We start from the raw sequence: 12855 nt of genomic DNA on the forward strand, positions 1-12855 counted from the left end.
CCACTGGTGGTTGCCCCTTAAGGTTCTTCTTAATTGTTCTAACTTCTTTTTGGTTTCTTTCAGGAGCTTGAGACGATGAGCAGATATACCAGTCCGGTGAACCCAGCCGTGTTCCCCCACCTCACGGTGGTGCTGCTGGCCATTGGCATGTTTTTCACTGCTTGGTTCTTCGTGTATCCTCTACCTGCTGCGTTGCAGAGTTAGCCGTGAAGTTGCGGGTGGGCCTTGAAATTGCCGCATCATGAGTGCGCTTCTAAAATTTTCGGATTTAGCGTAATAGCTGTTGTGCTTCGTTCAGTTCTCTGTATAAGCACACTGTAACGTTGAGGAATGATTTGGTAAAAGTTTGTCTTCTGCAGCCCAAAAATGTGTGTGTTCATTAATTTTGCTTTGTCTAATTCCCTCACAAATGTGCTTAGGGTTGCAGTCCTAAAGGTGTCTTTTCAGTGTCTTATTTTTGCATACCTGTTTCAGGCATGTTAGAGAAGGTCAAAATAGACAGCCGTGTTGGTCTGAAGCAGCAGAACAAAATAGGAGTCAATTGCACCTTTAAGACCAACTTAGTTTTATTTAGAACGTAAGCTTTCATGTGCATGCACATATCTTCAGATGAGGAATGAGGTACAGTAAGCAGAACCACATATAGCTGGTGGGGTTTGGAATGCCAAGTGGTACAAAATTAAAAAGTTTTAACTTTGTGCCAAACCCCACCAGCTATATGTAGTTCTGCTTACTGTACCTCATTCCTCGTATGAAGTGTGCATGCGTACGAAAGCTTACGTTCTGAATAAAACTAAGTTGGTCTTAAAGGTGCAATTGACTCCTATTATGTAAGAGAAGGGTACATTTCAGATATGCTGTAGCTATATAAACAGACTTACGTGAACACAGCAGGGAATAGTTGATCCTAATATAGCAACCCTATGCATATTTACTTGAAAGTAAGTGCCATTGAATTCATTGATGCTTACTTTTAGGTAAATAGGGCTGCCAACCTCCAGGTGGGGCCTGAAGATATCCTGCAGTTTCAACTGATCTCCAAGCAAGATCAGTTTCCCTGGAGAAAATGGCTTCTTTGGAGGGTGGACATGGCATCGTGTCCTCTCTCTAAAAACCTTGCTGTCCCAGGCTCCACCCTGGTTGTCTCCAAGTATTTCCCAACCCAGAGTTGGTAGCCCTGTCCATAAATGTGCTTAGGACTGTAATCAAAAGCAACTAATAACCTCCTAAATTACTCAAGATTACTGTTTTTATCAAGTTATTTTTTCTTAGTAATTAAAAACTGTACATAGTAATTGAGGGTCATAAATAGACTTGGTATAATAGAATATTGATCCCCCCCCCCCCCAGTTATGATTGGGGCTGCTAGGTGGATTGGGGGGAAATGTCCCAGCCCATTAATAGAGGCTGAAGGTTGTTTTGTCTGTGGTATGGAAGTAAGTAAAATTCTATTAAGTGTTGGTTCAAGGGACTGGGTATTTTCTCTAGGCAGACCGACAGCATTAATTATGAACTGAGTTACTCGTTTTAGTGATCTTCGGTTGGTGAGTTCAGCCTTTCTGGACTTGGGGTGCAAGTTCAGTGCTCATGTGACAGCATGGGTTTGAAGACCTCTGCGTCTTTGCCTTTTACTGTAGTCCATATGTACCAGGAACCATTCAGTCATTTAAAAAAAGAAAACTGCAGAAAGAAGTGGTGTGTTTGCATCCTGGGGCTATCAAAAATAATCTGGCTTTTTCTCTTTGCAATTTCTCCAGTATAAATGGTGGTGTTTATAGTCTCCCCATTTTTTTTTTCTGGGAACTAGGAAGGAGAGAGTTCATGCTCATTGTATCCTCCCTGGTTTATGTCAAGAATACAGAGAAGCTTTGTGGCCAAAATTCTGTTGATGACAACATTTTCAATAGAGGCTTTCAAATTGGTATACAGTAGTTAAAACAACTATAAAATAGTTAAAAATAATGTTGGTGAAGTTGCCCTCCTTCCTCACTATTGTCCTGGGCAGTTCTAGCAGTTTGGATTTTTTGTGGTGTCAAATATAAGCTCTGTCTGGAAGCTTTTGCCCTCCAGATTGGAATATATAACATTTGGAGCTTCTCCTGCCACAGCTGTCCTGGAGGTAGTGAAATCAAATTCAGGTTCCGTTATTCATTTTTGAGGAACCCTGCCCCCATACTGATGATGACAGGTGCCGATTGTTCAGGGTTAGGCAAGCAGTACCTTGAAGTAGAGAAATATGCTTGAACAAAAAAGTAGCTAGATCTGTTAAATATGGAGGATAGGCATGTGAATTCTCAACTTCAAAGGCTGGCCTAGAATTTTACCAACAGTGCATGAACGACTTTTATTGTTGAAAGATAAGGTTAATACTTTAATTCCTTTTTTATTCCTACATTTGCTGCTTTAGGATGACACAGACATTAAGCAGGTTATTGAATTTTCATTGCGCTTGTCAGGAAAAGCTTCATTTGCTTAATCATCTGATGCCAGACCTCTGTGAAAGGCAGAGGCAAGGACAATAAAAAGATGGCAATTCTGTTTGAATATGGCATGGTATCTTTAAAAACATCCATTCCCCACCCCCCCTCCGGTGTGCTTTTCTTGGACTTCCTCTGATCTTAGCTACTTGGTTATTTCTTTAATGAGTATTTCAGCTATGAAGTAACCTCCACCAAGTACACCCGGGACATCTACAAGGAACTGCTTATTTCTCTGGTGGCTTCATTATTCATGGGTTTTGGCGTACTCTTCCTACTACTGTGGGTTGGTATCTATGTGTGACAGTAAAGCAGGAGCTGCTTCAGGTAAGAAAACTAGGATGGAGAGGTAGAAGACACAGCTCACAGGTACTGTGAAGCTGCTTAGTAGGCATTAAATACATGTTTTTTCTGTTTTATATGCATAACGTTTTTGCTCTCCTTTGCATATGCACTTGCCAGTCAAGCCATGTGATTACGGGCAGAAAAGCCTTCTATAACGTGCTGAAATCATATTTTGTATAAGTATGATTTAATTTTGCATGATCATGACTGGAAAGCTTCCTGAGTGTTTCTAGATATCTACATATTGCATGGAATTTTTATATGGAAATTTGTAGGAGCTGCATACCTTCAATAGCACTAGAATAATCACTTTCTGAGCACTGCAGAGCAGCATGGGCCTCTTTACTTTGTGAGAAAGGACACCTAATGGAAAAAATGCATTCCAAATGGATATTATTCTTTCTCTGCTGTTTACAGGTGAAAATCTTTGCTTGGTTGAAATATCAAAAGCTTCAAATATAGAAAGCCATTGGAGTCTGTTGAGTATGAATCCTATGCTCTAAAGTAATATATGGCTCACATCATTGTTACTTTGAAATAAAGGGTATCTATTCCTCTACTCCCCAAAAAGGCAAATTATAAATAAATATGAGCCATAGATAGCTCTCCGTGCTTATAGAAGCAGGCTGTGCCCATAACACCATGTGACATGCCAGAAGATGTGTGCCAGTTTGCTAGAAAACAAATAGTTCTTAGCATGAGTAGCTGTTCCAGTGAGGGACAAGGGTGAAACTATTGTTGTCATGATGCAGAGTCCAGATAAAATACTACTTGGATTAGTTCAGTAAGAGAGTTGGTTGAGACTTCAGGCAAGATGGCAACAAACTATCATTGCCTTTCAGTTGCTCCATGGTTTTATCTGCGTTTCAATTACCTTCTAGAAGTTTAAGATATCTTATCTGGCTATAACTGGAATAATTGTACTGACACTTATGATTCAGATGACCTGAACTTCTTGCATTCTCTAATTACTGAGTAGATTATTCTGACTCTCCCAGATAGACATTCAGAGAGTGGGTTGCTTTTTGGTTTTCCCCCCTTATAACAGCAAATGAATTTGAGACAAATTTGCCGAAAGAACAGTATAGGAAGCATTTTTGGTTTAAAAGTTGGTTAACCCCCACTCCCACTTAATTTGAATGAGCTTGAGTTCAAGGATACTGGTTGCCAAATTCTGTTTTGTTACTGAAGCAACAAATTATTTGATCTGTATCTAGTATAGTGCCCATTTGTGATGAATTCATTGAAACCTTTGGGTATTGAAGATACCAGCCCCATGGCACAGAGTGATAAGCTGCAGTATTGTAGTCCAAGTTCTGCTCACAGCCTGAGTTCGATCCCGGCAGGTAGCTGGCAGGTAGCCAGCTCAAAGTTGATTCAGCCTTCCATCCTTCCGAGGTCAGTAAAATGAGTACCCAGCTTGCTGGGGGTAAAGTGTAGATGGCTGGGGAAGTCAATGGCAAACCACCCTGTTAAAAGTCTGCTGTGACAACGTCGTGATGCGACATCACCCCAGAAATGACTGGTGCTTGCACAGGGGACTACCTTTACGTTTTTATTAAAGATAGCAGCATGAATGTAAGCGCACATGCCCCCAAACTGCATCATGTCCAACCCATTTTCCTATGATACTAGTAGGTTTGGGATGCTAGAAGTTGCTGACCTCCATATCGTTGACTGAAAATGAGCTCTCTTTATCTGGAATTTCAGTGTATTACTTATAGAGTCAGTGCTTCAGGTGACACTTAAATTATTCATGCCTGATCACGACTGTCTTCATTAGGAAGATAATACAGACTCTAAAGGGAAATTCAGTGTAAGTAAATTAACACCGTAAGCCAATTGACACTGAAAAAAAAGACCATCAAACTTTATATAGCTCTTTATTAGTCAATATCCAATACGAATTTTACAGTATAGTAACTTTCATATATCATATAAAAACATTCAATGTGTTCATACACAATTAGGCAACATCCATGGTCAAATATGCATTAATCTGAAAGTTTTCCCAGCTCAATGTAACAGACAAAATAGCACTAAAAATGTTCCTTAGAAAGCTTTTAATCTGACTTAATAGTAATGTCAGTTCAATGGAGAAGAAAATCTCTTCTAAATATCTTGCATCCGTTAGACAAGTATGCCTGGATGAAAAAGGGACTGCTTCCACAAACTGATTAGAAGGAATGCTTCCGCAGACTGATTTACAAAACAGCAGGGTGTGCCCCTCTGAATTGAAGGTGGTTTCAATAGTGACTTCTGCAACTTGCTTCCAACAGTGAATATTCTTCCAACAATTCTTGTTTGGAATTCAGCATGAATGAAAAAAAACTTCAATAATGTGGACTGAAAATGTGATGTCACCCTATGGGTCAGTAATGACCCAGTGCTTGCACAAGGCACTACCTTTACCTTTTTTAGCCTGCTACTATTAAAAAATGTTATTCGCACATGGTTGTTGCCTAATTTTGTAGGACTATATTGAAGGTTTCTATATGATGTGTGATGAAAGTTACTATATTGTAAAATTCATGTTGGAGATTGACTAGTAGAGAGCTATATGATGTTTGATGGTCTTTAATTCATTAGGAAGATACCGTGTCTTGCACATAAGCTTCTGATTTTTTTGATAACCTTTTTCTGCCTTTCCTTGTAACAAATGGTATATGCAAAACTGTCAAGAAGTCCAAAGCTGAATCCCATGGGTTCCTAGGGCTGTTGTACACAAGTAACCAAACCCTTCTTTATTTTTTAAATTATTTGAAGTTTTACTTAAATTCTGTCAATGCAAAATGTTAAATCTACAGGCAACACAACTCTCTAAAATCATGCAGCACCCCCCAAAAAAAATAAAAAACTAGCTCAACTATCTAACACATGTTTAAGATCTGTTAGATGGCACAAACCTGAGTCCAAGACTCAAATGCCATAGCCTAGGCGTTCTTTACATTGCTATCAATTGCAGAATAAGCATATCATAGTTGGTCTAAAAGGTGCACTTGTTCTTGAAATTCCTTTGCATGAAGAATGCAAAGGAACTTCAAGAACAAAATGGAGAGAGAAATTGCTGATTTACAAATTATCATGAAACTTGGAACAAACACCTCCCCAGGACTGAACAGGGATACTGGTTTTTCATCTTATTACATATGCTAAACCAACTCTCACTGAGTATAACTGTGCATCCACAGTGTTCCAGTGTATTTCTCTTTTAGAACAGTGTATCAGAATAATGGGGTTTTTTTGTGTTGACATGCTCAAATGAGGGATGTGGGCTGTTTGTCTCATTACATGTACTAACCCACCTTCCACTATACTTTAATGCACCCTGTTTTACTAATGGCTAGCTTATATATATTTCTCCTTTGGAACAGTGTATCAGAATATTTGGGGGGTTTGTTTTTTTTGTATTGACATACTCAAATGGGGGATATTGGCTGTTTGTCTTATTGCATATACTAACCCATCCTCCACTGTATTTTAATATCTTCCTTTTTTTCTAATGGCAAACTATAATGAATGTTATAACCTCCTGAGAAACCATGCCCTCTGTTTAAACAAAGCCAGAATGTTACCTAGATTTATGGCACTTCATACCTACAGCAGTCTGCTTTTTATCACCCTCCAGTGCTTTGTTCTAACACTAACAAACACAGATCCCTACTTGTGATTCTTTTAATCTGCTAAAAACATTCCCATGATTCTACATACCAACTCACTGCCCACTTATATTAAGAATTGCTGCTTGCCATTCCCATTTTGCCTGATGAAGTCTGGCTTAAGAGCATATGAAAGTTTATATTCTGAATAAAACTTAGTTGGTCTTAAAGGTGCCCTTGTCTACTGCTTTGTTCTATTACAAGGCTGTTAGTAAGTTGTACTATAATAGTACGTTGAAGAGAATTTGATATTTTTTTCTCTTTTTTTTCAGGTTCCAGGTAGAAGCCTTACTGAAGCTCCTTTTTCTATTTTTGTACTTAACATGGCTCATCACAGGAGGAGGACACGTGTGGAATCCAGAGTGCCCTAACATCTAATAAAGTTGGCTCTGTGATGTGCTGAAGTTTGTTCCCTTTTTTCTTTGGAATCCCTTTAATATTGTGATGAACACATTTTGAAATGAAGTCAACTTTCTGTAGCTGTGTCTGCAGTGTGTTTAGAATTGAAGTAGGGTTGTACTAGTCCCTTATTAGCAGCAGCCTGAGAGTAGAATACTTCATGTATGGACATGTATCAAATCAAAGACAGCCATGTATTTGTTCCAAGTAAAGTTTGATTACAGCCACCTGTGAATATATGCCCTATATCTGTTTTAATTTTTATGCATAAATCACATGAATAATTGTGCATACACTTGTTTCATGTGCACTGTAGCCTTTGCAGCTTTAGCAAGCAGCAAAATATTAGCAGCAGCTCAATACACTAAAAGCTGCATTATCTGATACTTGGTTAAGCAACATACAGACTTACTGCTGTTTGTTCTCAAGGGAGAGGAGGTAGTGGGATCTTGACTCTCAGCCATAGGCAGCACCTACTTCTGAGAAGCACTGTAGCCAATATCCCTTGCTCCCTACCCTGATCTGACTGTGCAGCAGATGGAGATTTAAAGGCCCAAATGCATTCCAGCTTTTAAAATCACACTGCTGCACAGCTGATCAATGGTATGGGGGGCAGTAAGCAACTTATATCTTGAGTCAGAATATACCATCTGCTCCTATGAAACATTCAGATGATGGTGGTGATTATAACTAAAGCTTTAGCCACATGGAGCGGGGCTGAAGCAGTGAACCAATTTTGAAGATTTTTAGTGCCTTTCTAATGCATGTATGATGGTATTTGAGGAGCTGCCAACATATAAAACATTTGCTGTAGTGAAATGCCCAGAAGGATGAAGAATAAAGTCTTGTTTAGACTTGGATAATATCTTTGGTAGCTAAAAATATTCCAGATTCCTTTACAGAGAGCTGGACATTATGGGCCCATTCCAAACAAAGATGTACTGAATGCTACAATCCAATGTGTTTTTAACTAGAAATCTCCGTCCCCACCCCCCTTCAGACCTACTTTCAAGTAAAGCATGGACTTGGGTTCATATACCATTGACATGTGGAGGGCTTTTAGTCCATCCTGTGTCTTAATGTCCCTGGAATTTAATGTGACTCAAGGAAAAACTGCTAATAATTCAGTCCCCACAAGATGGAGGAAGAAGCCATGAGCCAATCTTGGATACAAAGTAGTATACTTATATTTATTTATATAGGTACATTTCTTAGAATAAAGGTCTAGGTAAGCAAAAAAAAAATACAAGAACACTGAAACCCAGCGCTCCAAAATAAAATATAAATACAAATCAGAAAAGTGGTATGAGAAAAAGCTAACTAAGCATCCTCCACCAAAGCAAGACTGTAAAACATTTAAAATACTAAGTATAGGACTCTGAAATTGTGGGCAATATACAGATTAAAGCTGTGATAGCAACATTTAAACAGAACATATTAGTGCTTTATCTTCCTTAAGGCTCACAGTGGCAGCACAAGTCTATTTACAGGCTTTAAGCTTTAATAACAAAGACAAAAAAGGCTTATGAATTTTTCTTCAAGAATATTTGCAGCCCCCCCACAGACGAGCCACGCTCCCAAAACTGGCTTTATATCCACCCTTGTTTTTCCTTCTTGTCCCCTGAAATGTCTAGAGAGATAGAGCTTCATGTTCCAGTTCTAAGGAACAAGAACTTCCTACTAAGCTGGAAGCACTAACTCAAGAGCTCCCTCCATCAGACAGAAATTCCAGTTGTTAACCTTCACTCTTACATTTTGGGAGAATACATATGGTGCTAATGAGAATACATCCTGAGAAAGGTAAAAAGGTGAAGGCACTATGGCTGGTCAGTCCAGCTGATATCCTCTTGAAACCAGTGAACACAGTTAAGAATATGAAACTCCGCTTGTCTGCTTTGTCACTCCCCCACCCCCACTGTGAAGATAAAAAGGTGCTATATAGGTACATTAAGTAGTTAAACAATTTTAAAACAATTTAAACTGATGTAAAGAACACTACTGTTACCATGAATTAGGCATGTCAGATATAAAAAACGTGATGTAAATTTATCAGTGAAAATGTTTGACTTATGTACAGCCCTTCTCTCCGATTCCACCTAATAAACTGGGAGAAGACAAGTGATTGGAACATTCGCTCTGGATGTCAGTGTCCCTCTTGCCCTCACTCTGATCTAGAAAGGTAAAACATATAGTTGGTTGGTTATACGTTACTATGAGCTGGGGAGCAGGCAATGGGATAATCAGGTCAAAATGAATATCCTCACTAGATTGTTGTTTTTTAATCCAGTGGTTCTTCACCACTGGCCTATGGGTTCAGTTCAAAGCTAGGGAGTCGTCTTAACCTCCTGCTTGGAAGGAGAGCTTTATTCTTCCCTCCACTAGTAAATAATGCCTTGTTGAGAGGATGAACATCATTCTGATGAAGAGGAAAGCACAGAGCCCCCTCTTCCAATCATTATGATCTCATGATGATTCCATGGTCGCATAACACCATAGAAGCCAGTGCAGCTTTACTTGTCATGTTACTGGGCAATGCAAGAAGCCCCAAGTCATGGCAGGGAACCCAGGCAGCTGACCTTCCGCAACAGCCTTAATATTGAGGGAACTGAGTATGTCGGGATGGGGAAGATCTGCACCACGTGTTTCTCTTGCTGATTTCCGAACTTATTGTGCTGTTGAGAGACATGGATGCAGCTTGTTTGAAAACACAGTGACTAGCATACAAGAAGAAGAAGAAGATATTGGATTTATATCCCGCCCTTCACTCTGAAGAGTCTCAGAGCGGCTCACAATCTCCTTTACCTTCCTCCCCCACAACAAACACCCTGTGAGGTGGGTGGGGCTGGAGAGGGCTCTCACAGCAGCTGCCCTTTCAAGGACAACCTCTGCCAGAGCTATGGCTGACCCAAGGCCATTCCAGCAGGTGCAAGTGGAGGAGTGGGGAATCAAACCCGGTTCTCCCAGATAAGAGTCCAGACACTTAACCACTACACCAAACTGGCTCTCCACAGCTGGAAGAAAAAGTGCATTCTTAGCTGCTTTCACTGCTTGAGGATGGACAGTATGTCCAGAGAACAGATATTCGGTACTGGATGATCAAAAACCTAGAAGAAGAAAACTATGGTTTGAACCAGAGTTGTTACTGTATAAGGCATGTGTGCTGGTGATGTACAGAATACCCTTCAGTGATGGTTGTATGCAAAATAATATCTGACAAGTCAATGGTCATAGATGAGGATGGTGGAATTAATTGGGTAGCACTGGACATGTCATGCATAAATAACCTTAAACGGCTTAACTGCTTGATAGGTCCATCTCAAAAGAGATTAAGGCTAAAGGAATTCACCTTGACACACACACCCATGGTAGAATTATAGGCAGGGGTCATTTTGTAGAAAAACAGGTGGTGGAGCTCATTAGCATAACTCATTCGCATATGCTGCCCCCCCCCCACCAGCCAAAAGCAACTCAACAAAAGGAGAGCCCCGGGCGAGCGAGGCCTGCTTGGGCTGGCTAGAGATCCAGCCAGCTCAAACAGGCCTCGCTCACCTGGGGCTCTCTTTGGCCACCCCCGTACAATCAAAAGGCCAGCAAGCCATCCACCGCCCAAGATCACATAAGAAGTGGAGAAAGGGTGGCGGGGGCTTCTCCAGGGGTTAATAAAGGCTGCTGGGGATGCAGCAAAGCTCCTGGTGGCTGACTGGCTGCCTGCTCTCCTAATCCAGGGATTGTTATGCAGCTGCACCTACTATTCAATGGACAAGGTAGGTGTGAAGGGGGAGGAGGAACCCTCAGAAAGGTTCAGGAGCTGTGCTCCTGTGAGCTCCTGCTGAATTCAAGGCCTGATTATAGGTGAGACGGGGCAGTTCTTTACAGCAGCCTGAATTAGCTTAGGCCTCTGTTGGGCTATCTCACATAAGGCGTTGCAAGAGGCTCTAAAGCCTTACAATGTACTCTGCACTCTGCTCCAAAAGAGCAGTTTACATTTCTGAGTTCCAGACTCAAAGTAATCTAGACATGAGGATATGTGGCTCCAAGATCTTGCCTTGACAAGGTGTTTTTAATCTAGTAATACAATGACTCAGGTCAAAGTCTTCTGATCAGAAAAGCAAAGGGTCTGGATTACGTCAGGACCATCCGATTTCTTGATTGACAGCTAATCTGGGTTATAAAGGGATTTAACACCAGTGTCTGAGATGCGAAGGGCCTTCTGCCCACACTGCGGTTAGATCTTGCCAGAGTGGCCGGAATGCATTCCTAAATAGATAACAATTCCTAAATGAATAACAAGTGCACTATTTGTTTGTAAGTACTGATTGGTCTTTTCTCTTCTGTAAAATGAATACTGAAATTGCTTCTTGCTTGAAAATTTGTGCAGTATAGTTTTCTTTCAGTAAATCATGGATACTTTGGAACAGGTTTTTATTTCTCCAATTGTAGGATTCCTGCCAGTTTCACCTCACCCCTTTTGTTGAGCTGGATGGGAATGGGATTTCTAAGGAAAGCTCCTGGACTCTTAAATTCCCCAACACCAACACCCCCAAATGGTAGGTAGTCCAAAATTTAACTGGAGTTCCTTAAACATTTCCTTTAATTTATCTTATACTAGACACTCCTAAACACCACATGCCTGACTGGATAAATTTTTGGTCTGTTCCAGTAAGTGCTGAAAAGAAAGACAGACATTTCCTGTTACCTATTTTAATCTCTCTTATTCTGAGATTAAAATAGGAACAATTAACTGGAGTGGGAGAGAAGAGATAAAGGTTCCAGAGAAATTCACACAGGAATATTCAAAATAAAGATTTTTCCTTCCTCCTTCTAAGATGAGTTTACCATCTTCAGGCAATAGCAGGATGATTTAGTAGTAGGACAAAGAACAAAACAGGAAATTCTATTTGTGGTCCCCAATACGGGTTGCTGGAGGAGCCCCGTGGCACAGAGTGGTAGGCTGCAGTACTGCAGTTCAAGCTCTGTTCATGACCTGAGTTCGATCCTGGTGGAAGCTGGGTTCGGGTAGCTAGCTCAGGTCTTCCATCCTTCCAAGGTTGGTAAAATGAGTACCTAGCTTGCTTGGGGGTAAAGTGTAGATGACTGGGAAACCACCCTGCAAAAAGGTCTGCCGTGAAAACATCATGATGCGACGTCACCCCAGAGTCAGAAACTACTGGTGTTTGCACCTTTACCTTTAATACAGGTTGCTAAAACTCATGGAGAAAATATAAAGGAGAGAAGAACGGACTGGGTAGAGAGAAAAGCAGAGGCTACTACAGTAGGTAGCTGGAAAACGTGAGAGTGGCAGAGGCTCCCATCTATTTAAAACTACTGTTGGTGGCAGGCTGTTTTGCATTTCTGATTTGTTGTTTGCCTACAAGCCATTTTCGAAAGTGATATTTAAATAGGCTTTCATGAGCACTGCATTTATCATTCAAATGAAAACAAAAGCTATCTTGGCTGAAGCGTGTATTCCATTTCCAAATGGCTCTCTTTCTTTCTTTCTATCCTGCTTTAAATGATATTCATTGATCATACAATCCAGTTTAAATGATGTCCAAAACCTTTGACTTGAATCTTTACATAGTAAACTGATCACACTGCTCATCTCTTCTGAAAAACAGGGCCAGCCAGTGGTGAGTGCTAGCAATTGCACCTTTACACGCCTTGTTCTCTGGACCCAGTGGGTATTTATCTTCCCCCGCTTCCACCTCTGCTGCTCTCAATGAATGCTCATGCCACAGTGCCAGCTGCCGACTTCCTTGTGAGTATGTCTGTGCAGCATTACAGCTGTCACAACTCTGGCCCCGACAGACACTAATGAAACCTACACATTATAAAACTATACCTGTTTTATACCACGTGAAGTATCCCCCTCCCCCCAGGAATCCTGATAATTTTAGACTGGAAGAGTGTTGAGTATTCTTTGTTAGAGATCCCCGGCTCCCATGCTCATTGGAGAAGAGGGAAAAAAACCACTT

At 40.7% G+C, this 12855-nt stretch overlaps 1 protein-coding gene across 1 annotated transcript; it reads left to right on the plus strand.

The window, feature by feature from the left end:
• Positions 1 to 48: 48 nt before the first annotated feature.
• TMEM258 (transmembrane protein 258) lies at positions 49 to 6885 on the plus strand. The gene is made up of 3 exons (XM_060263194.1): positions 49 to 173; positions 2655 to 2804; positions 6754 to 6885. The coding sequence occupies exons 1-2, from the start codon at positions 76 to 78 to the stop codon at positions 2779 to 2781; spliced, it is 225 nt and encodes a 74-aa protein (XP_060119177.1). The 5' UTR covers positions 49 to 75; the 3' UTR covers positions 2782 to 2804; positions 6754 to 6885.
• Positions 6886 to 12855: the final 5970 nt, after the last annotated feature.

The sequence above is a fragment of the Heteronotia binoei genome, chromosome 21 (genome assembly GCF_032191835.1).
Source record: "Heteronotia binoei isolate CCM8104 ecotype False Entrance Well chromosome 21, APGP_CSIRO_Hbin_v1, whole genome shotgun sequence".
Taxonomy (NCBI): domain Eukaryota; kingdom Metazoa; phylum Chordata; class Lepidosauria; order Squamata; family Gekkonidae; genus Heteronotia; species Heteronotia binoei.